Here is a 21,800-nt window from a genome sequence, read left to right as displayed (position 1 = left end):
GCCAGATTTACTTTGACTTTTTTTGTCCTCGAGTAAATTCTGGAACAGTACATATTTTTAGTCTTTTACTGGTAGTTTTTTTTCATTCCTTAAAATCCTCAAGATAATGCCTCAGATGAGTCAACTTGAGAGGATACAACAGCAGTGCCACTTAATAATAATGATAATAATTATTATTAATTATATTTTTCATTCTTTTTTCATTCATTCATTTTTCATTCATTTTTTCATTTCATTTTTTTTCATTCCTTAAAATCCCAAAGACAATGCCTCAGATAAGTCAACTTGAGAGGATACAATAGCAGGGCCACTTAATAATAATGATAACAATTATTATTATTATTATTATTATTATTATTGTATTTGTTAAGTGCTTACTATGTGCCAGGCACTGTACTAAGCACTGGGATCGATACTGGGAAATAGGGTTGAACCCAGCCCCTGTCCCATATGGGGCTCAGTCTCAACCCCCATTTTATAGATGAGGTAACTGAGGCACAGAGAGGTGAAGAGACTTGTCCAAGGCCACACAGCAGACAAGTGGCAGAGCCAGGATTAGAACCCATGACCTTCCAAATCCCAGGCCGGGGCTCTATACACTACACCATGCTGCTGAACTACATTGGTCACGGTGGCTCTGCATATGTGGAGTGAGTCAACAGCTCGGGTTGTATCTGTCCCATCAGAAAATGTTCCGTATTATTTTCTTGCATACTCCTTCTTTAAAAGCCTACTAATTAATTCCTTAATTAAAGCCCCCGATCCCTCCACACAACCGCCAAGCTAGCTCTCTTCTTCCCTTCAAAGCCCGAGAGCTCACCTCCTCCAGGAGGCCTTCCCACACTGAGCCCCCTTTTTCCTCTCCTCCCCATCCCCCCCGCCCTCCCTCCTTCCCCTCCCCACAGCACCTGAATATACGTTTGTACAGATTTATTACTCTATTTATTTTACTTGTACATATTTACTATTCTGTTTACTTTGTTACTTTGTTAATGATGTGCATCTAGCTTTATTTCTAGCTGGTGACTTGGCACCTGTCCACGTGTTTTGTTTTGTTGTCTGTCTCTCCCTTCTAGACTCTGAGCCCGTTGTTAGGTAGGGACCGTCTCTATAGGTTGCCGACTTGTACTTCCCAAGTGCTTAGTACAGTGCTCTGCACACAGTAAGCGCTCAATAAATACGATTGATTGATTGATTGACTACAGGAGGGAGAGTCAGGCAGAGGCCTACCCACTAGTCTGGGCAGTGGCTAATGAGTGGCAGGCAATCTGCTACAAGTCAAAACTGTGCTGGGCAGCAGCGACACGGGAGAGAGTTGAAGGCAGAGACTCAAGTTTACTGCACGGAAGGAAGCAACGGTAAACCACTTCGGGATTTTTATCAAGAAGACTCTATGGATCCCCACCAGAACGATTGCAGATGGAAATGGGGCATTCTCCCCACCGGGAGAGATGTGTCTATAGCGTCACTCTGGGTCAGACACGACTCCACAGTATAAGACAACAAAAAACTGTGAGCCCCTTCTAATAATAATAATAATAATAATGATGGCATTTATTAAGCGCTTACTATGTGCAAAGCACTGTTGTAAGCGCTGGGGAGTTTTCAAGGTGATCAGGTTGTCCCACGTGGGGCTCACAGTCTTCATCCCCATCTTACAGATGAGGGAACTGAGGCCCAGAGAAGTTAAGTGACATGCCCAAGGTCGCACAGCTAATAAGTGGCAGAGTCGGGATTTGAACCCATGACCTCTGACTCCAAAGCCTGGAGCCACGCTGCTTCTAGACTGTGAGCCCGTTGTTGGGTAGGGACCGTCTCTATATGTTACCGACTTGTACTTCCCACGCGCATAGTACAGTGCTCTGCACACAGTAAGCGCTTAATAAATATGATTGAATGAATGAACATATTATTACTCTATTTTACTTGTACATATTTATTCTATTTATTTTATTTTGTTACTATTTGTTTTGTTGTCTGTCTCCCCCTTCTAGACTGTGAGCCCGATGTTGCGTAGGGACCGTCTCTATATGTTGCCAACATGTACTTCCTAAGCGCTTAATCCAGTGTTCTGCACACAGTAAGCACTCAAGAAACACAATTGAGTGAATGAGTGAATGTGTCTCCCACTTCTAGACTGTGAGCCTGCTGTTGGGTAGGGACTGGCTCTAGTTGTTGCCAATTGGTACTTCCCAAGTGCTTAGTACAGTGCTCTGCACAAGGTAAGTGCTCAATAAATATGATTGAGCGAGAGTGAGTGAGTGAACAAGAAGTGGTGAACTGAATTCAGCTGCATCGCCTGAGATTAAGTTTTCGGTATTTTTTTTTCTGTCACTGATCATCTGTGTTACCAAGAAGTTCCCCAAAGTATCAAGTGCTTAGTACAGTGCTCTGCACAGAGTAAGCGCTCAATAAATACAATTGAATGAATGAATCAACTAAAACACAGATTCAATGGCATAAATCCCTGCCTATTCGGGAATGTTCCCTCTAGAGGTGTGCTCTAAGGCAGTGCCTACCTACCTATGAAGGTTACTAAATTCAGGGATGGCAATGCGAAAAGTCAGAGAATAAGGTATTCAATAAACTATGGGCCCTGTTTATGTAACCCACGATTTGACTGCAGAAAAAACCAAATTCCTTGAGACTTTTGTTTTGATATCAGCGAGATTAGCTGGAAAATAGTTTCCACTTACCCGAGATGTCATCATCTTCATTCCATCCAGGCCGGTTTCCTCTCTCTTCCACAATCGTTCCCGTCTTTTTCTTTAACAAATACTGGCGGCCAATAGTCATTTTTCCTGCTCTTTTGGCCCCTTTCACAATTGTTTTGGAGAAGGTACTAAAGATAATCGATCCAAAAAAGAAAAAAAGCTAATAAAAATGTAGTTTACATTTCAGAATGATTCACACCCTACCCTTCTTCAGTCAAACCATTTACTGAGTGCTTACTTTGGGCTCAGCACTGAAAGTGCCATGATGGAAAAGGGAATCTAGAAGTTCCAGTACTGGCCTTGTTTTTTAAAGCCACCTTCATCGCTAGGCCCCATTTTCCAACTTTGGGGCTCCTTCCCTTCCCTGCCGCCTAATAAGCTGTTGGAGGAGGGGGTTATTTTTTAGCTCACTTCTTCCCCAGAGTCTGAGGCCCTTTTCTGATCACGGTCCTACATCCCAAGGTCAGAAATGGAATCCAAGTATCCTCTCAGTTCCATTATAGCCCTGTTCCCCAAGCAGGGGGACTACTTGTAGGAGGCAATTAGAAGGGCTGGCATGGCATACCAGTATATGCCAACCTACTTTGCTTTGAGAACTGCACACGCAAGCACTTATGTGTATTCCTAGGCAGCTGGATACCCATTTTTTCCTTTCATTTAGCTGAGAAAAAATGGATACTGGTCTCCCAGGGTCCTAAAAGGAGTCTTCTTTCAGGTGGGTTGAAGGGCCCCGAGTGAACAATGTCATGACAAATGAATGGCAATTTTCCATATTGTATATTCTAGTGTGGGTGGAGACAAGCCCTGGCAATCTCCTGATACCTGAATGGCTGAGCCAGTGCTGGGCATCTTGCCTTTACCAAGACTCCTGTCAATCAATCAATCAATCGTATTTATTGAGCACTTACTGTGTGCAGAGCACTGTACTAAGCACTTGGGAAGTACAAGTTGGCAACATATAGAGACAGTCCCTACCCAACAGTGGGCTCACAGTCTAAAAGGGGGAGACAGAACAAAACCAAACATACTAACAAAATAAAATAAATCCACATGCGAAGCCTGGGTGGTCTAGTGGAAGGAGCAAGGGCCTGGAAATCAGAGGATGTGGTTTCTTATCCCAGCTCCACCACATGTCTGCCGTGTGACCCTGGGCAAGTCACTTCACTTCTCTGTGCCTCAGTTCCCTCATCTGTAAAATGGGGACTGAGACTGAGAGGCCCATGAGGGACAGGTACTGTGTCCAACCCGAAAATCTTGTATCTATCCCAGCGCTTAGAACAGTGCTTGGCAAACAGCAAGCGCTTAATAAATACCACAACTACTATTGTTATTATTAGTTCTGTTGTTCTGAGAACTCATAAGCTTGCCTTCACTCAGTCACAATCAGGGGTGGGCTGGGATGGTACGGGGCATCCTTTGGTAAGACCACCGCTTAGGCTAGAACCTGTCTGGAGTCTAACATGTACAACGTCCAATGGTCAAATCTGCTCAGTTGCCAAACCCCAATCTGGGCATCTAGCAAACATCCTGGCTCATTTTCTGTTTTCCTCCTTAGTCCCTTCTATCGACTTGCTAAAAGAGAAATATTATGGATGACTGCTGTCACAGACAGAAAGTACAATTACTCACTGGTACAGTACAGAATCATGGCGTCTGGAAGTGGTTAGTGAATACTAACTGAGTACCCGCAGGCTTTCAAGCACCTAGGACGGTTCTTCACACAGATTCAAAGGGAGGTAAAGTCCATTTTGGCTCATTTCAAGGCTTCAGGGAATATTCTTTAGAGTGGAATTTTCATTCAATCATACTGATTGAGCATTTACTGTGGGCAGAGCACTGTACTAAACGATTGGGAAAGTACAATACAAAAACCAACAGACACAGTCCCTGCCCACAACGAGCTTAGAATAAGAGAGAAATCCTGCCTTTTCTCTCTTTTTGTTCCAAATAGAGGGCTCCAAAACAGGATACTGATTTTATTTGGGGTCATAATATATTTGGATAAATACAGTACTTGTTTGAGGTTCAGGTTCTTCTATCTTGTTGTTTTCATTCACTTGCATATCACAAGCTCCCTGAAGACAGGGATAGTGTCTCTACTGTCCTCTCCCAAGAACTTAGTGATCTGCCCAGAGTAAGTGCTCAGTAAATATTACTGATTGATTGTAAATACTTCAAACTATGCTTTAATAATCAATCATTCAAATTTTTAATGCATATTCTTAGTATCTTAGGCACAAAATTCTGCATTAGATCAAGATGATATTTGAACGTATAATGCATCTTGACTCCTGATAAGTCCAGAAATCTGATGGCACTGCTCAGAAGCCCCAAGGCTTACAGGAAGAAGGGAAAAAGGCATTTTGACATCCCAGAAATGAACAAGTGATCTCTTTGAGTACCTGACAGGTCTTACTGGCACTTCTAGGAGGAGACTAAATTTATTATGTGTAACGTTTCTTAGCATAACAGAAACAATCTATTCAGTTACAATATTGAAAAGTGTAATGTATAGGACAAAAACGTCACCAAATGGCAAAGGAAAGAATAAATAGCCTCTAGATCTCACTGAACAGTTCACCTTGAACGGTAAAATTTTTTTTCCTTCTTACCGGAAAGATGTGTTCTTTTCTTTTTGCTTGGGTAAGATGATTTGTGAGGCAGTCTGTCCAGCTGCAAAGGCAAAGGTGCTGAAAATGGATTGAGGATATCGGTATTTCATTAGTTGCTTCTTAAATATCTCCACCACTTCAGGACTCACTTCTTCATCAAATGCTACCTTGATCAACTATAGAAAGAAGAGATAACACACATCAGAAACTGGAAGGGAAAAGAGTGAGATTGCGTAGATATCTTCAGATTAATGTTTCTCATTTTAGGAAAAAATTTACCACGATTATTGGTTGAAAGCATTTAATCAGTCAATCAATGGCATTTATTGAGTGCTTACTAGGCACAGAGCGCTGTACTAAGCATTTGGGAGAGTAAGCACTGTACTAAGCACTTGGGAGAGTACGGTATAACAAGAGTTAGCAGACACACTCTCTCCTCACAACAAGCTTACAGTCTAGAAATGACAGTCTTACTACAAAATGCTCCATCCGGTAAATGCCATACTTGAGAAGTGTAATGTGAAATGCATGAAAATAAAGTGGGTGAAAAATGACATTCAGGGAACAATTACCCTGGACATCAAGTAAGGAGTCTGGTCTCAATTTGACCTGATTTCTAACCTCTTGATTAATATTCTTTAAACTAGGGTTTAACCTGAAAAAAAAAATGTATTTATTTTGGTTTTCTTACCGCTCTCACAGCTAAACTGGACCTTTCAACTTACAAATTCTTCCTTCGTTGATATGTCATCTTAAAGCATTTATCTTCCCACTCAAACCCTGTCCCCCTGCTCTCTTTCCCATCACTGTAGACATCATCACTAGCCTGTCTATAATAATAATAATGATGATGGTATTTGTTAAGTGCTTACTATGTGCCAAGCACTGTTCTAAGCGCTGGTGGGGGGATACAAGGTAATCAGGTTGTTCCACGTGGGGCTCACAGTCTTAATCCCCATTTTACAGATGAGGTAAATGGGGCACAGAGAAGTGAAGTGACTTGCCCAAAGTCACACAGCTGACAAGTGGCAGAGCCGGGAATAGAACCCATGACCTCTGACTCCCAAGCCCGTGCTCTTTCCACTGGGCCACTCTACTTCTCTAAGTAGCCTATCTTTTGGCCATCGCAAAGTCCATAACCTCAGGCATTGTCCTTGACACATCTCTCTCATTCCACCCACATATTCAATCTGTCACCAAATCCTGGTGGTTCTTCCTTCACTGCATTGTTAAAATCTGCCCCTTCCTCTCCATCCAAACTGCTGCCATGCTGAGCCAAGCACTTATCCTAACCCGCCCTGAGTACTGCTACTGGATCAAATATCATCTTGAACCCAGCTTCTGGTTTCTCCCCACTCCAATCCATACGTCCCTCTTCTTTATTCATTCATTCACTCACTCAGTCGTATTTATTGAGCGCGTACTGTGTGCAGAGCACTGGACTAAGCACTTGGGAAGTACAAATTGGCAACATATAGAGACAGTCCCTACCCAACAATGGGCTCACAGTCTAGAATGGGGAGACAGACGACAAAACAAAACAAGTTGACAGGTGTGAAAACCGTCAGAATAAATAAAATTATAGCGATATGCACATCATTAATAAAAGAGTAGTAAATATGTACAAGTAAAATAAATAAATAAATATGTACAGATATATACAAGTGCTGTGGGGAGGGGAAGGGGATAGGGCAGAGGGAGGGAGGGGGGGCCGATGGGGAGGGGAGGAGGAGAGGAAAAAAGGGGCTCAGTGTGGGAAGGCCTCCTGGAAGAGGTGAGCTCTCAGTAGGTCTTTGAAGGGAGGAAGAGAGCTAGCTTGGCGGATGTGTACAGGGAGGGCATTCCACGCCAGGGGAAGGACGTGGGCCGGGGGTCGACGGCGGGACAGGTGAGAATGAGGCACAGTGAGGAGGTTAGCGGTAGAAGAGCGGAGATTGCGGGCTGGGCTGTAGAAGGAGAGAAGGGAGGTGAGGTAGGAGGGGGCGAGGTGATGGACAGCCTTGAAGCCGAGAGTGAGGACTTTTTTCTTGATTTGCCACTGGAGATTCTTGAGGAGGGGAGTGACATGCCCAGAGCGTTTCTTTACAAAGATAATCCAGGCAGCAGAGTGACGTATAGACTGAAGTGGGGAGAGACAGGAGGATGGGAGATCAGAAAGGAGGCTGATGCAGTAATCCAGTCTGTACAGATCAGTTATCAAAAAAATGTTCAGTCCATGTCTCCCCGCTGCTCAAGAACCCCCAACCACCTCTGCATCAAACAGAAACATTTTTACCACTGGTTTTAAAAACAGTCATTCAGCTTGCTCCATCCTACCTCACCTCACTAATCTCCTACTGCAGCCCAGCCCACACACTCCACTCCTGCAGTGCCAGCTTACTCACTGTGCTTCCATCTCATTTGTCTCACCACTGACCCCTTTCCCACATCCTCCCCCTAGCTTGGAACTCCCTCCCTCTCCATATACGCCAGACTACTGCTCTCTCCACCTTCAAAGCATTATTATTTGAGAAGCTGCAGCGTAGCTCAGTGGAAAGAGCATGGGCTTTGGAGGCAGAGGTTATGGGTTCAAATCAAGTCACTTCACTTCACTAGGCCTCAGTTCCCTCAACTGTAAAATGGGGATTGAGACTGTGAGCCCCATGTGGGACAACCTGATCACCTTGTAACCTCCCCAGCACTTAGAATAGTGCTTTGCACATAGTAAGTGCTTAATAAATGCCATCATCATTATTATCATTACTAAGGTCACATCTCCTCCAAGAGGTCTTCCCCGATTAAGTCCTCTTTTCCCCAGCTTCCTCTTCTTTCTGCATCCTCTATGTCCTAGGATTTGTGGCCTTTGGACATTTAATATTGGCCTCACCACCAATCCCACAACACTGATGTACATATCCTTACATTACATATTATAAATTACTCATTTATTCATATTAATGTCTTTCTCTCTCTCTGGACTGTAAGCTCTGTATGGGCAGGGAATGTGTTTGTTCATTCTGTTGTAATCTCCCAAGCACTTAGTTCAGTGCTCTGCACATAGTAAGAGCTCAATAAATACACTGTCCGATTATGAATAGACAATATCTCCACGGCCACCAGAATATCACCATGAATGTTGGAAAGTGATATCTGGGAGGTTTATTCATTTATCCATGTGCCATTTTTTTTCCCACTAGGGAAGGGAGAGGTGATTTTCCTTCCTCCACTCTGCAACAAGTTGGGAGCTTCCTTGGGTCACTGAAAACCCAAGGTTGGTTTTGCTTATTTCTTGTTCAGATGTCCGTACTTTCCTTTCTATACACAGTCCTCAAAATTCAGGATTTGGACATTGCTATGCTTGGGCTGATGCTAGTGTCCATTGCCACAAATTAATCAAACAATGGTATTTATTGAGTGCAGGTATTTATTGGTATTTACTGTGTCACAGAGCACTGTACTGAGTGCTAAAACAAGGTTGTCAATATAATGTATGGCAACAAATAACTGGGCTATCAAGTGTTCGTTTACCCATTTTCATGATTTGCCAACTGTGGAAAATGAGTGATAATATTACCTAACAGCAGTTCCCACAAAGTTCAATCTATGGTATTTACTGAGCACTTACAGTGTTCAGGGCACTGTATTAAGCACTTGGGAGAGTACAAAAGAATTGGTTGAGACATTCCTTGCCCACAACAAGCTTACAGTCCACAGATGCTATGGCATGTGAAAAATAAAAATAAATTAAAATAACCAGTTTTTTGAAATGTATTCCAAATTTAGAGTTTTAAGAGACTAATAAAAGCCATTTATTACCCTATATGAGATCTTTTTAAAACCATAAAAATCGTATCCTATCCATATTTAGTACTATGAGGATCTGAATGGAGGTGTTTGGAGAGTCTCTATGACTAAGAGTTTCAGGGTTACAAAGGACAGAGAACACTCCATGAGAAGATGAAAACAAAATGAAATAACAAAACATTGTTTAGAAATTTTTAAAAAGTGAGTCCCGAGAAGTTACTTTTAAAGATGCCTGGCTTGCACGCACTAACCATATGTGAAATGTTTGCCTTTTTTGGGCTTACTATAAATAGCACCACATAAAGAGCATTAGGTTATCCTGATATACAATTGCAAATACATAAAAATGATGCAACTGTAGTAAACGTTATTTGGGAGTTATCATTTCTAGTCCAAGAAGAGAGGGGGTATTTCATGTGGTGGGCTACCCCTTGAACTCGAGCTGTTATGAAAAGAATATAAAGTAAACTGTTTCCTTTTTTGTTTTTTTTTTACATCGGCAACATTAAGTCAAGAACAGATTGAGATGAAAGTTGCCAGGGTCCCCAAAATGGGAAAAAATCAGTTGTGTCTGTGTTTCACCAATTCACTGCTAGATAAGGAGGTTGTTTGAGAAGGAAATAGAAGATTGAGAATGAAAATATTTCTTCATTTAGGAGCTGATTATTCAATTTGAGAATTATTTGCTTTTCCCATATTTTTGTTACTGCTACTTATGCTTGGCCATTTTGTCTCTCCAAAGCGCGCGCACCGGGGAAAAAGTAAAGAAATTCCAATCTGCCAAATCCCGTTTCAAATTAGGAGATGTGGTTAAGACGATTCTGAAATTTCTTACTCTCCAACCCTTACCCTCCCAATCACGGTTTCTTTTTTGACGTTCAGTTAAAAAGGGTACAAGGTCCTGGATGTGAGACCCTACAAATAAATAACTCTTTGAGATGTCTTTTGTTTTAAGAGAAGCAGCTTGGCTTAGTGGATAGAGCACGGGCCTCGGAGTCAAGGTCATGGGTTCTCCTTCCGGCTCTGCCACTTGTCTGCTTTCTGATCTTCATTTATTCAATAGTATTTATTGAGCGCTTACCGTGTGCACAGCACTGTACTAAGCGCTTGGAAAGTACAATTCAGCAACAGATAGAGACAATCCCTACCCAACAACGGGCTCACAGTCTAGAAGAGGGAGACAGACAACAAAACAAAAGTAGACATGCATCACTTCACTTCTCTGGGCCTCAGTTACCTCATCTGGGAAATGGTGACTAAGACTGTGAGCCCAAAATGGGACAGGGACTGCGTCCAATCCGATTTGCTTGTATCCACCCCAGTGCTTATTACAATGCCTGGCACATAGGAAGCATGTAACAAATACCACAATTATCATTATTATTATTATTACCTAATGAGGCTCATTCCCTATGCAACTAAAACATAGCAAAACTCATGAAATAGTTTAAAACCTCCTCCTACTACAAAAGGTGACGGATTTGTAACATAGGTTCTGCAAAGGACCAGGCAATAAAGAGGGCTTTATTTTGATTATTATTATTGGAAATAATAAAAACAATAACAATAAGGGCATTTGCTAATAATTTACTATGTGCCAAGAATGGTTCTGAGCGCTGGGAAAGATATAAGATCATCAGGTCAAACACAGAGCATTCACAGTATTAGTAGGAGGGGGAAAAGGTATTGAATCCCCATTTTCCGGATGAGGGAACTGAGGCTCAAAGAAGTGAAGTGACTTCCCCAAGGTCACACCGCAGACAAGTGGTGGAGTGCTCTAGCCACTAAGCCACGCTGCTTCTCTAAAACAAAACACATCTTGAAGAGTCACTTATTTGTCTACAATATTATCCTGAGGATTTTATCCCCATGTCAATTTAAACGCTGGAACCACCACATCCATTCATTCAATTCATTCATTCAGTGGTATTTATTGAGTGTTTACTGTGTGCAGAGCACTGTACTAAGCACTTGGGAGTGTACAATATAATAAACAGACACATTCCCTAACCACAACAAACTTGCGGTCTAGACAGGGAGGCAGACAAAGTTCAACGACTGATCACTCATGATCAGATGAAGATCACTCATGACCTAATTGCTTCACAGCCCAGAATACGTTCACATGGCTTTCCTGTTTGGTGACAAACAAAATTTCCCTAACGGCTCCCTGCATATGTGCACTAATTGAAAACAGGTCCCTGTAATAGAGGTCCACATAGCTGGTTGTTTGAAAAGAGCGCCAAAATATGATTTATTGCGATTTCAATGTCGCAACAGCAAACGACCATAGTTATGTCTGATAGGTTCTGGAAGATTACCATTTCTCATTCCACATTTCCCTCAGCAACATTTCTTCTGTGTCTCTACAAGCTCAGGTATGCAAATGCTCTTTCAAAGACTCAACACTGTTCATTTCCTCATACCTGAAAAGAGGCAGATGTGATCTGCAATCCTTCCTGCATGTTCTGTTGAACTTGGTTCTGAATGGTGATCTTCTTTTCCTTGGTGATGGATGCAATGGGGAAGCTCCGCATCACAGTGTGCTCACCAACTTCGATGCAAAACACGAGTCAATATTAGCTCTGATTTACACAAGAACTAACGGTCAAATTTGAGCAAATTCAAACTGAGCAAAGTAAGAGCTCAATAAATACCAACAATGACGATGGAATTCTTTCTGGATATAACACGCAAGTTAAAGCATGTTTTTTTCTAGTGTTCCATGAACTCTCATTATATTGAAATTTCAGCTGTAATTAGCTTTCCCAAAGGTATAGACAACATAATTAAACTTAAGTAGTACTACATTACCAAAATACTGCGTGGATCATGATGCTGGCAGAATTTCAATTACATGATTTTAGAAAATGCAAATGAAAACAGTTTGTTGCAGCAGAGTGCAGCATCATTCTCACATGAAGACGTACTAAGCTTCTCTAAGCTTCTCAGCTTCTAAGCTTTTCTAGACTGTGAGCCCACTTGTAGACTATGAGCCCACTGTTGGGTAGGGACTGTCTCTATATGTTGCCAACTTGTACTTCCCAAGCGCTTAGTACACTGCTCTACACACAGTAAGCACTCAATAAATACGATTGATTGATTGATTGATTCTCACAGAAAGCTCTAGCGCCCAACCTCAAATCAGCCATTGAAAGGCAACACTGTCAAGTCTGCACAGCTGGCAGAAATCTTTGACTTGGAAATTTCTGATAAATAATTGACATCAGAATTGGACCCATTTTATGGATGGTTTTGAGCACAGTTTGACAATCAATCAATCAATGGTATTTCTAGAGAAGCAGCATAGCCTAGTGGGTAGAGTATGGGCCTGGGAATAAGAAGGACCTGGGTTCTAATCCTGCTTTCACCACTTGTCTGCTATGTGACCTTGGGCAAGTCACTTCATTTCTCTGGGCCTCAGTTCATCTGGAAGACTGGGGGCCCCATGTGCTCCAACTTAATAATAGTAATTGGGGTATTGTTAAGTGTTTACTATATGCCAGGCACTGTACTAAGCGCTGGGGTGGAGAAGCAAATCGGGTGTGACACAGTCTCTGTCCCATGTGGCGCTCACAGCCTCAACTCCCATTTTACAGATTAAGGTAACTGAGGCACAGAGAAGAGAAGTAACTTGCCCAAGTGACTTGACAGCAGATAAGCAGCAGAGCCGGGATTAGAATATACCCTGTGCTTAGTACAGCACAGGGTAAGTGCTTAAAATGTCATTTAAAAGAAATGATAATTGAGCGTTTACTCTTTGCAGAGCACTGTACTAAAGTGCTTGGGAAAATACAATCATGGGAGTTGGCAGAAAAGATTTCTGCTCACATGGAGCAAGGACAAGTGTTTATCCGGAGCTTGGCTGTTGTGTCTTAAAAGACCGTTCTTTTATTCTGGGCCATACCAAGTTGATCGTGGGGTGTCCCTTTGAAAATAATTCTGTAGGTGGTGAGGAACAAAGCGCCTTCTGCGGGGAGAATGTGAGGGCCCCCAAGAAGTCCTCCTGTGGCATCCTCTCTCCCATCAGGATCGAGAAGCACCCGGAGACCCTCGCACACAATTTCTTCTCCTGGGAGTAGTGCGGGTCTCAGGATCTTGGGCTGAAAACAAAGAGAGCATTTTCAACATAATTCTAATTTGGGATTCAAGACCTAAGACACCACAACGTTATCCAGTGATAACAGGAAGTCTAAAAAGCATTTAAAATTGCCACAAGGCCAGAGGAAACCCTGTAAATCTGGAGTCTCGTTGATTCCATTTTGGAGGGGAACCTGCTCAGTGAACTGATGGACTTTGGGCAGTTCCATTTTAGGCTGGGATGGGGGAAAGGGACTCGATAACTGCTCTGGCAGAGGTAACGATTCTTCTGTCAGGAGGAGGGGAGGGGAAGAGAAGCTGCCTTCTCTTTCTTTTTCTTTTCAGCAGCAGCAGCAATGGCTGCAATGCCGATTTGGTGCAGAATCGGCACCATCTCCACAACTCAAGGAATATTTTGCATTGGTTGGAATGGCATGTTTCCAAGTACACATGATCATGAATGGGAAAGGAAGGCCTGGTTCCCGTTGAGGGTAAGCAGCCTGAGAGCAGCAGAAGAGGATGGCAACAGAAAATGGCAGAGGCAGCAATGGTGAGCATGGTAAGGCTCTGCTTTGCTTTCCTCTTTCCACCTCCCACTTTTGACCTCTCCTTCCCTCTTTCTCCCTTTCACCACCTTTCCTTGCTTGTAAGCTCATTGTGGGCAGGGAATGTCTCTGTTTATTGTTACATTGTGCTCTCCCATGTTCTTAGTACAGTGCTCTGCACACAATAAGTGCTCAATAATACAACTGACTGATTGACTGACACTTTTCTATTTCCCTGTCTAGTCTGTCCCTTTCTGAACTCCACCCTCTTTGAAGCCCCTCCACAATCCTTCTTTGGTAGACCGGAAATCCGGTCATCTTAGTTTGGATCCAAGAACAGAGGTGGCAACTGGAGGGAATCACATTGGGTTTTCCTCAGAAGCTGTTTCTTCCCTACCAATTCAAGGTGTACCAATGCCAAAGGCAATCAGAGATTTTGGTGAAAGGGCTTCTGAGGCATCTTGTTTGCTTATACAGATGGAACGCTATTGCAAAGTCCGAATGAATTTTCTCACGTTCTAAGAACAAGTGTTCCGGAGCCTTACCTTCTGTATAGGGGGAAGTCTCCTACTCTCTCGATGAACTGCCTCAAGGGTTTCAATGTGCATAGCTACAATTCCTGGAATGATTTAAATGAAGAAAATGAAACAGCACATGTACACGTGGAAATGTGAAAACAGTTTCGAAACCTCAAAATTAAACTCCATAAACTCTTTATTTGGAATTGCATTTGAGAGCCACCGACACAATGAAAGATTTAGAATCTGGGCCCATTTAGCAAAAAGCAGCAGCCCCATTTACCAAACCTGTTGGTAAGATCCAACGTTCAGTACTGTATCTGCAGAATTCTTACCTGGTATCATGCAGTGAAGACTTTTGATGTGGTCCTGAGTAACTCCACTTTCTGTACAAACCTTGTCGATAAACCTGGTAATAAAACGCACCACGGAATTTGCGATATCGTTGTTTTCCGAGTCCTCAAAGCCACTTTCGGTATCATAGCTCTCAGCGACACTTCCTGCAATACTGAGAAAGAAAATAAGGGCTTGCTAAGCAACACTCAAAACTGAGTTGTAAACGACTTAAAATGTGAAGATTTTTCATGAGAATAACTGCTCCTCCAAATCCTCCTGTGGCTTCCCTTGCCCTTCTGCATCATGCGAAAATTTCTCACAGTTGGCTTCGAAGTTCTCCAGCGACTCGCTGTAATTTATCAGGTCTACTTTCTATCTTCCCTATCTACCTTGGGAAGCACCTTAGCCTAGTGGACAGAGCACAGGCCTGGGAATCAGAGGACCTGGGTTCTTATCCCAGTTTATGCTTCTATACATACAATAGCGATTACTAATCTCCCCCTCTCTCTTCGGGATTAATGGTGAGAACAATCATTTCTTTCAATGACTTGACTTTTGTCCATCTCAAATCTTCCAAGCTTCTCGTCATTATAAACTGCTTGAAATTTCACACGATGGATTTATAGGATGGGATCATGGGCAAGGGTAGGAATTTAATGAGAAAAAATTCCCAACAATTTTCATTCGGAAAAATCAAACTTCTTAATCAAACCGTGACCACAGAACCATGAGAAGCAGCAAGTCCTAGAGGGTTAAGCACAGGCCTGGGAATCAGAAGACCTGGGTGCTAATATCAGCTCCGCCACTTGCCGACTGGGTGACCTTGGGCAAGCCACTTAACTTCTCCGTCCTCAGTTACTTCAGCTGTAAAATGGGAATAAAGTACATGTTCTCCCTCTCAGACTGTGAGCCCCATGTGGGACAGGGATTGTGACTTATCTGTCTATAGTGTATCCACTCCAGCACTTAGTGGAGTTCTTGCACAGAGAGAGCCTTCATGAAATATCAGGTTTCTTGAGGGTAGAGGGATTAGTAGAAAACAGGTTTATTGAGGGTAGATGGGTTTCTACACCCTATGGGCATGAAATAATAAAAGTATAAAATGTTGAAGTCAAACAGTTTGTTCTCCTTTTTATTCTTTCCTTCTATATAGTTGATCTGGCAGTGATCACAGCCTGGAAGAGAGCACCTGTGAAAACAGCATGGCCCTAAGACCAGAAGACCTGGGCTTTTGTCTGCTGGATGACCTTGGGAAAGTCGCTTAAGTTCCCCGTGCCTCATTTTTCTCACCTGTAAAAGGGGGATTCAATTTCCGTTCTCCCTCCAACCTTGACGGTGAGTCTCACGTGAGACAGGACCGTGACCAAACTGATTATCCTGTATCTACCCTGGCGCTTAGTATCACGCTTGGCACATAGTACAGTGTTTGGCAGATAGTAAGCACTTAACGAATACCATAGGAATAGCACTTAGTACAGTGCTCTGCACAAAGTAAGCGCTCAACAAATAGGACTGAATGAATGAATGAAAGAAATACCACAAAAAAGAAAGGAAAAAGTTAAGTGACTTAATCAAAGTCACACAGGAGGCAAGTAGCGGCACCAGGATTAGAACCCAGGTCCTAGCTCCTTCTTGAAGGTCACATGGCTTCTCTAAGTAATAATAATAATGATAATGGCATTTATTAAGTGCTTACTATGTGCAAAGCACTGTTCTAAGCACTGGGGAAGTTACAAGGTGATCAGGTTGTCCCACGGGGGGGCTCACAGTCTTAATTCCCATTTTACAGATGAGGTAACTGAGGCACAGAGAAGTTAAGTGACTTGCCCAAAGTCACTCAGCTGCCAACTCGCGGAGCAAGGCCAACAAACTCCTCAGCCCTGAGCTTTTTGGGTTTTTTTGGTTTTTTCGGTATCTGAGAACTCTGCTCTCGAGCCACAGGTCATTACTGAAATAACTATAAAGAACCAATCTCCCGAAGAAAAAAAAATCCCAATTACTGTACCACTGGGAGTTTTGAACTTTCAGGACCAAATCTGTGGCAGGCACTGTGTTTCCCACTACCCCCTCATCGTATGTAAAAAGTGAAAGGAGTCATATTGGCTTGAGCGGGAAATTGAGAGATTCGGGAGGGAATGCAGTACCTATTGGTGACGATGCTGTTGCTGCCACTCTCCCAGTCTGCGGTGGCAGATGTTCTCAACAGTTTATTTTTACTGGTGTCCATGGGCACCAGCAGATTCACCATGAGGTTGGCAAAGTGAATTGCCTGGCTGAAGACCGTACTTTCCTCATTCTGAACGAGCTCCTGCTGGGTTTGTTTGCTCAGGGTTGGCCACAGATGCAACTGTTCGGCTGCCAGATCCATGGCAGACTTCTCCTGGTTTGGGCCTGAAGGAGTTTTCTCCTAGAAGACAAAGGGGAGTATATTCATCCTTTCATGCAAAGTAAACAGGTTGCTGCTGCAGAAATGTGAAATGCTTGGCTGAGCGTAACTGCAGAACTATCTGCCATATGGAGAATGAACAGTCTCTTTGTTTCCCAGAACTAGAATGATTGGATTGTTATTCACTCAATTAACAGCTCAATTTGCACCTAAATTCTTTCACTTGTATTCATCACTTGATTCCCTTTTTCCCTATTTGCTGATCTTATTCTTTTTTCTTTTCCCTTTTGACCACACATTCGAACATCTGCTTGAATTCCATATGAATAACGCACCTGCCTTATTATGAATTATTATGTGTTGCCAAATTGTACGTTCTAAGCGCTTAGTATAGTGCTCTGCACACAGTAAGCGCTCAATAAATACTACTGAATGAATGAATCTGCAAATAAAGAGCACTTGGTATTAGGCAGGCTACCTACTACTCAGTTTTAATACAATTTTTTTTCTAAGTAGGGAATTTGTATCCTTGAGGATTTCCTGGAACTCTTCCAGTCGAGCATGATTAGCCTTTTATTACAAATTTATATTGTTCCTTATATACCACCTCTACCACACATATTTATCTATACCCATCTTCAGTACTTACGGATCTATGTAAACTCAGGTATTTCTTAGAGAAGCAGCGTGGCTCAGTGGAAAGAGCACGGGCTTGGGAATCAGAGGTCATGGGTTCTAATCCCGGGCTCTGCCACTTGTCAGCTGTGTGACCTTGGGCAAGTCACTTGACTTCTCTGTGCCTCAGTTCCCTCATCTGTTAAATGGGCATTAAGACTGTGAGCCCCATGTGGGCCAATCTGATTACCTTGTATCCCCCCCCAACCCATGCTTAGAACAGTGCTTTGTACATAGTAAGCACTTAACAAATACCATTATTATTATTCTGATACTTCATCCTGGAATTCTCTTTCCCTATGTGATCCTTGTTCTCCCGACTGTTCCAATGTTTTGCCACTATTGTACATCTGACTCCCACACTAGATTATAAATTCCTTGTGTAACGGGAGTATGTTTGGTGCTTCTGCAGTACTTTCCTCCAGTGCTTATGAAAATGTACTGCTCCTAATAGTTGCTCAAAAAATACCATTACAACTATTGCTTCTGCTGCTACTATTACTACTATTATTATAACAGTGACAAAGCCTCACCAGTCCACCCATCCCTGGCCTTCCTGTAGAATCTTTTCTCTACACGTTTGGAAGACCAAAGAATTGCCACTCGCTCATTTAATTATTTGGTGTCTAGTAGTTGTGTATTTTCACCTTTGCTTTTTGAACGGCTGACAGTTTTTCCACTACTTTGCCTTCTTAAATCATCTGTTGGATTCCCTCCAAACTCCCTCTCCCCATGCCTGACCCCAGGATTATCATCTCCTTAGAATGAGGGAGAGGTTCAGAGTGGGAGGGGCAGAGAGAGAAAAATAAGGAAGAACGAGGAAGCGAAGGGAGGGGAAAAGAGAGAGAGATCCAGATAAGAGGGAGGAAGGAGAAGGGAAATAGGGGGAAGGGGATTCACCCTCTGTCATCTTCTGCCACTGTCGTTTACTACCGCCATGTCACCACTGAAACAAGGTATTAAGGTAGAAAAGGTATTAAGGAGAGGATTTGAACCTCTGGTTGTAAAAGCTTAAGTTTTACACAATTACCGGCCTTATGGCAGCCTGGCCCAGAATGGGACAGTTGAACCAGGGTTGGTATCCTCAACAACTGCCACCCAAGTGAAAGCAATCAAAGGGTCCTTTTCTGTCCCTCTAGCTGAACTCTGATCTGGTGGTTGGTTGGAACCCCAGATTCATGACAGTTCCGTGGGGTGGCATGTCGTCTTGTTCCCTAAGTTGGGGGTCAAAGGAATTTCTCTGGAATCTACTCCCTACCAAAAAGGAATAGAAATACAACCATCTGAAAGACTCACCGGCACAAACAACTAAATCCACGGCTTAAAACTGGGTCATTTATCTCCAATTCTGGAGAAGTGGTTTAATTTAATTGGTTCTGGGATATAGTCACGCTGGACTTCCTGACATCAATTCATGTTTAATTATAAGGCCCATAGATATTTTCCATTTTCTTACCTTTTGCTTCAACTGTGCTTTGTGATTGTCTTCCTTGGCTGAGAGATATAGGGAACGAACTTGATTCTGCACATCATTGTAAAATGTTGTCTCCCAAAACTGTTGATTAGCCCAAATGGGGTGATCCTGAACACAGGTGTAAGCAAACTGACTGACTCCTGGGGCGAGTTTCTGTGAGAGAACACACACACACACAGACACACACACACACAAAAAAAAAAGAAAAAGAAAGAAAAAAATTATTCATCAACTGAGATCACTTTAATAATGTGAAGGACGGCCATGTTAGACAATGAATATATAAAGAATATCTCATACCAGTTAAACCTAGGCATTCATATTTACTGAGTGCTTACTGTGTGCAGAGCACTGTACTAAGCGCTTGGGAAGTACAAATTGGCAACATATAGAGATGGTCCCTACCCAACAACAGGCTCACAGTCTAGAAGGGGGAGACAGACAACAGAACAAAACAAGTAGATAGGTGTCAATACCATCAGAATAAATACACATATACACATACACATACACATATGTGTACACCATCAGAATAAATACACATATACACATCATTAGTAAAATAAATATAGTAAATATGTACAGAGTAATGAATATGTACAAATATATAAAAGTGCTGTGGGGAGGGGAAAGGGATAGGTCAGAGGGAGGGAGGGGAGGAGGAGGAGAGGAAAAAGTGGGGGGCTCAGTCTGGGAGGGCCTCCTGGAGGAGGTGAGCTCTCAGTAGGGCTTTGAAGGGAGGAAGAGAGCTAGTTTGGCAGATGTGTGGAGGGAGGGCATTCCAGGCCAGAGGAAGGATGTGTGGCAGGGGTCGACGACGGGACAGGTGAGAACGAGGCCCAGTGAGGAGGTTAGCGACAGAGGAGCGGAGGGTGCGGGCTGGGCTGTAGAAGGAGAGAAGGGAGGTGAGTAGGAGGGGGCAAGGTGATGGACAGCCTTGAAGCCGAGAGTGTGGAGTTTTTGCTTGATTCAAAGGGTGACAGGCAACCACTGGAGATTTTTGAGGAGAGGAGAGACATGCCTAGAGCATTTCTGTACAAAGATAATCCGGGCAGCAGAGTGAGGTATAAACTTAAGTGGGGAAAGACAGGAGGATGGGAGATTAGAAAGGAGGTGGATGCAGTAATCCAGTCAGGATAGGATGAGAGACTGAACCAGCAAGGTGTGTAAAAATTTTCAAGTGAATTTTTCTGAACGACTTGATCAATCAATGGAGTATGAGCTCGTTGTAAGCGGGGAAACATCTGCTAATACTTTTGTATCGTATGTACTCCCCCAAGCGTTTAGTATAGTGCTCTGTACATTCATTCATTCATTCATTCATTCAATCGTATTTATTGAGCGCTTACTGTGTGCAGAGCACTGTACTAAGCGCTTGGGAAGTACAAGTTGTCAACATATAGAGACGGTCCCTACCCAACAGTGGGCCCACAGTCTAGAACAGGGAGACAGAGAACAAAACAAAACATAGTAACAAAATAGAATAAATATGTACAAATAAAATAAATAGAGTAATAAATACATACAAACATATATACATATATACAGGTGCTGTGGGGAGGGGAACGAGGTAAGGCGGGGGGAATGGAGGGGGGAGAAGGGGGAGAGGAAGGCGGGGACTCAGTCTGGGAAGGCCTCCTGGAGGAGGTGAGCTCTCAGTAGGGCCTTGAAGGGAACATTGAGCACTGTACATAGTAAGTGCTCAATGAATACCAGTGATTTTTATGAAACAATGAAGATTACACTGATATTTATGAAAGCTTAAATCTAATGAAGACACAAATGCCACTGAGTTTTACCCAGGGATGGCAGACAAGGCTAATCCAGGCCCTTGGGTCCCTGACCTAGGAGAAGCAGCGTGGCTTAGTGGAGAGAGCATGGGCTTGGGAGTCAAATGTCATGGGTTCTAATCCCGGCTCCGCCACTTATCAGCTGTGTGACCTTGGGCAAGTCACTTCACTTCTCTGTGCCTCAGTTCCCCAACCTGTAAAATGGGGATGAAGACTGTGAGCCACTCATTACCTTGTATCTACCCCAGTGCTTGGCTCATAGTAAGCGCTTAACAAATACCATCATCATCATTATTATTATTACTACCACCTTGTGAAGATCCCCAAACCAGCCCTTGTTTAGTGATGCCCTTGGCATCTGCTGGGCTACTTGTTCCAGAAGTGTCTATCCCCAAACTTTCTGTCCACTTCCCATTCTCATGAGTCATCAGACCGATAGAGACAACTGAAATAGCCTAGTCAGTTTTATCTAACGTTTCCTGTCGTCTTATAATAATAATAATAAGAATAATGGCATTTATTAAGCGCTTACTATGTGCAAAGCACTGTTCTAAGCACTGAGGGATACAAGGTAATCAGGTTGTCCCATGGGGGGCTCACAGGCTTCATCCCCATTTTACAGATGAGGGAACTGAGGCCTGGAGAAGTGAAGCGACGCCCAAAGTCACACAGCTGACAAGTAGCGGAGCCGGTATTTGAACCCAAGACCTCTGACTCCAAAACCCAGGCTCTTTCCACTGAGCTACGCTGCTTCTCCGTCTTTTCCCATCCTGGCCCAGGGTTCCATAGTGCAGTTTTACAGAGATATTTTAATTGCTTAAGAATGGAATTCTACCCTTATGGCAATATTTAAATTTTTTTTTTTATTTATATTTGTCATCAAGTTC

General features: G+C 42.9%; 1 protein-coding gene across 4 annotated transcripts in view; it reads right to left on the bottom strand.

The window, feature by feature from the left end:
• SBF2 (SET binding factor 2) overlaps positions 1-21,800 on the bottom strand; it is a 586,574-nt gene that overhangs the window by 68,803 nt on the left and 495,971 nt on the right. For all 4 annotated transcript variants that reach the window (XM_038765198.1, XM_038765199.1, XM_038765200.1 and 1 more), the window contains exons 18-25: positions 19,106-19,276; positions 16,733-16,995; positions 14,588-14,760; positions 14,280-14,353; positions 13,017-13,212; positions 11,536-11,663; positions 5,327-5,502; positions 2,697-2,842 (exon numbers count right to left, since the gene is read on the bottom strand). In XM_038765198.1, the coding sequence (XP_038621126.1) occupies positions 2,697-2,842; positions 5,327-5,502; positions 11,536-11,663; positions 13,017-13,212; positions 14,280-14,353; positions 14,588-14,760; positions 16,733-16,995; positions 19,106-19,276 (1,327 nt within the window). The remainder of the gene's footprint in view (positions 1-2,696; positions 2,843-5,326; positions 5,503-11,535; positions 11,664-13,016; positions 13,213-14,279; positions 14,354-14,587; positions 14,761-16,732; positions 16,996-19,105; positions 19,277-21,800) is intronic.

This window comes from Tachyglossus aculeatus, chromosome 22 (genome assembly GCF_015852505.1).
Source record: "Tachyglossus aculeatus isolate mTacAcu1 chromosome 22, mTacAcu1.pri, whole genome shotgun sequence".
NCBI classification, from domain to species: Eukaryota; Metazoa; Chordata; class Mammalia; order Monotremata; family Tachyglossidae; genus Tachyglossus; species Tachyglossus aculeatus.
This window is presented reverse-complemented; position numbering and strand designations above follow the sequence as displayed.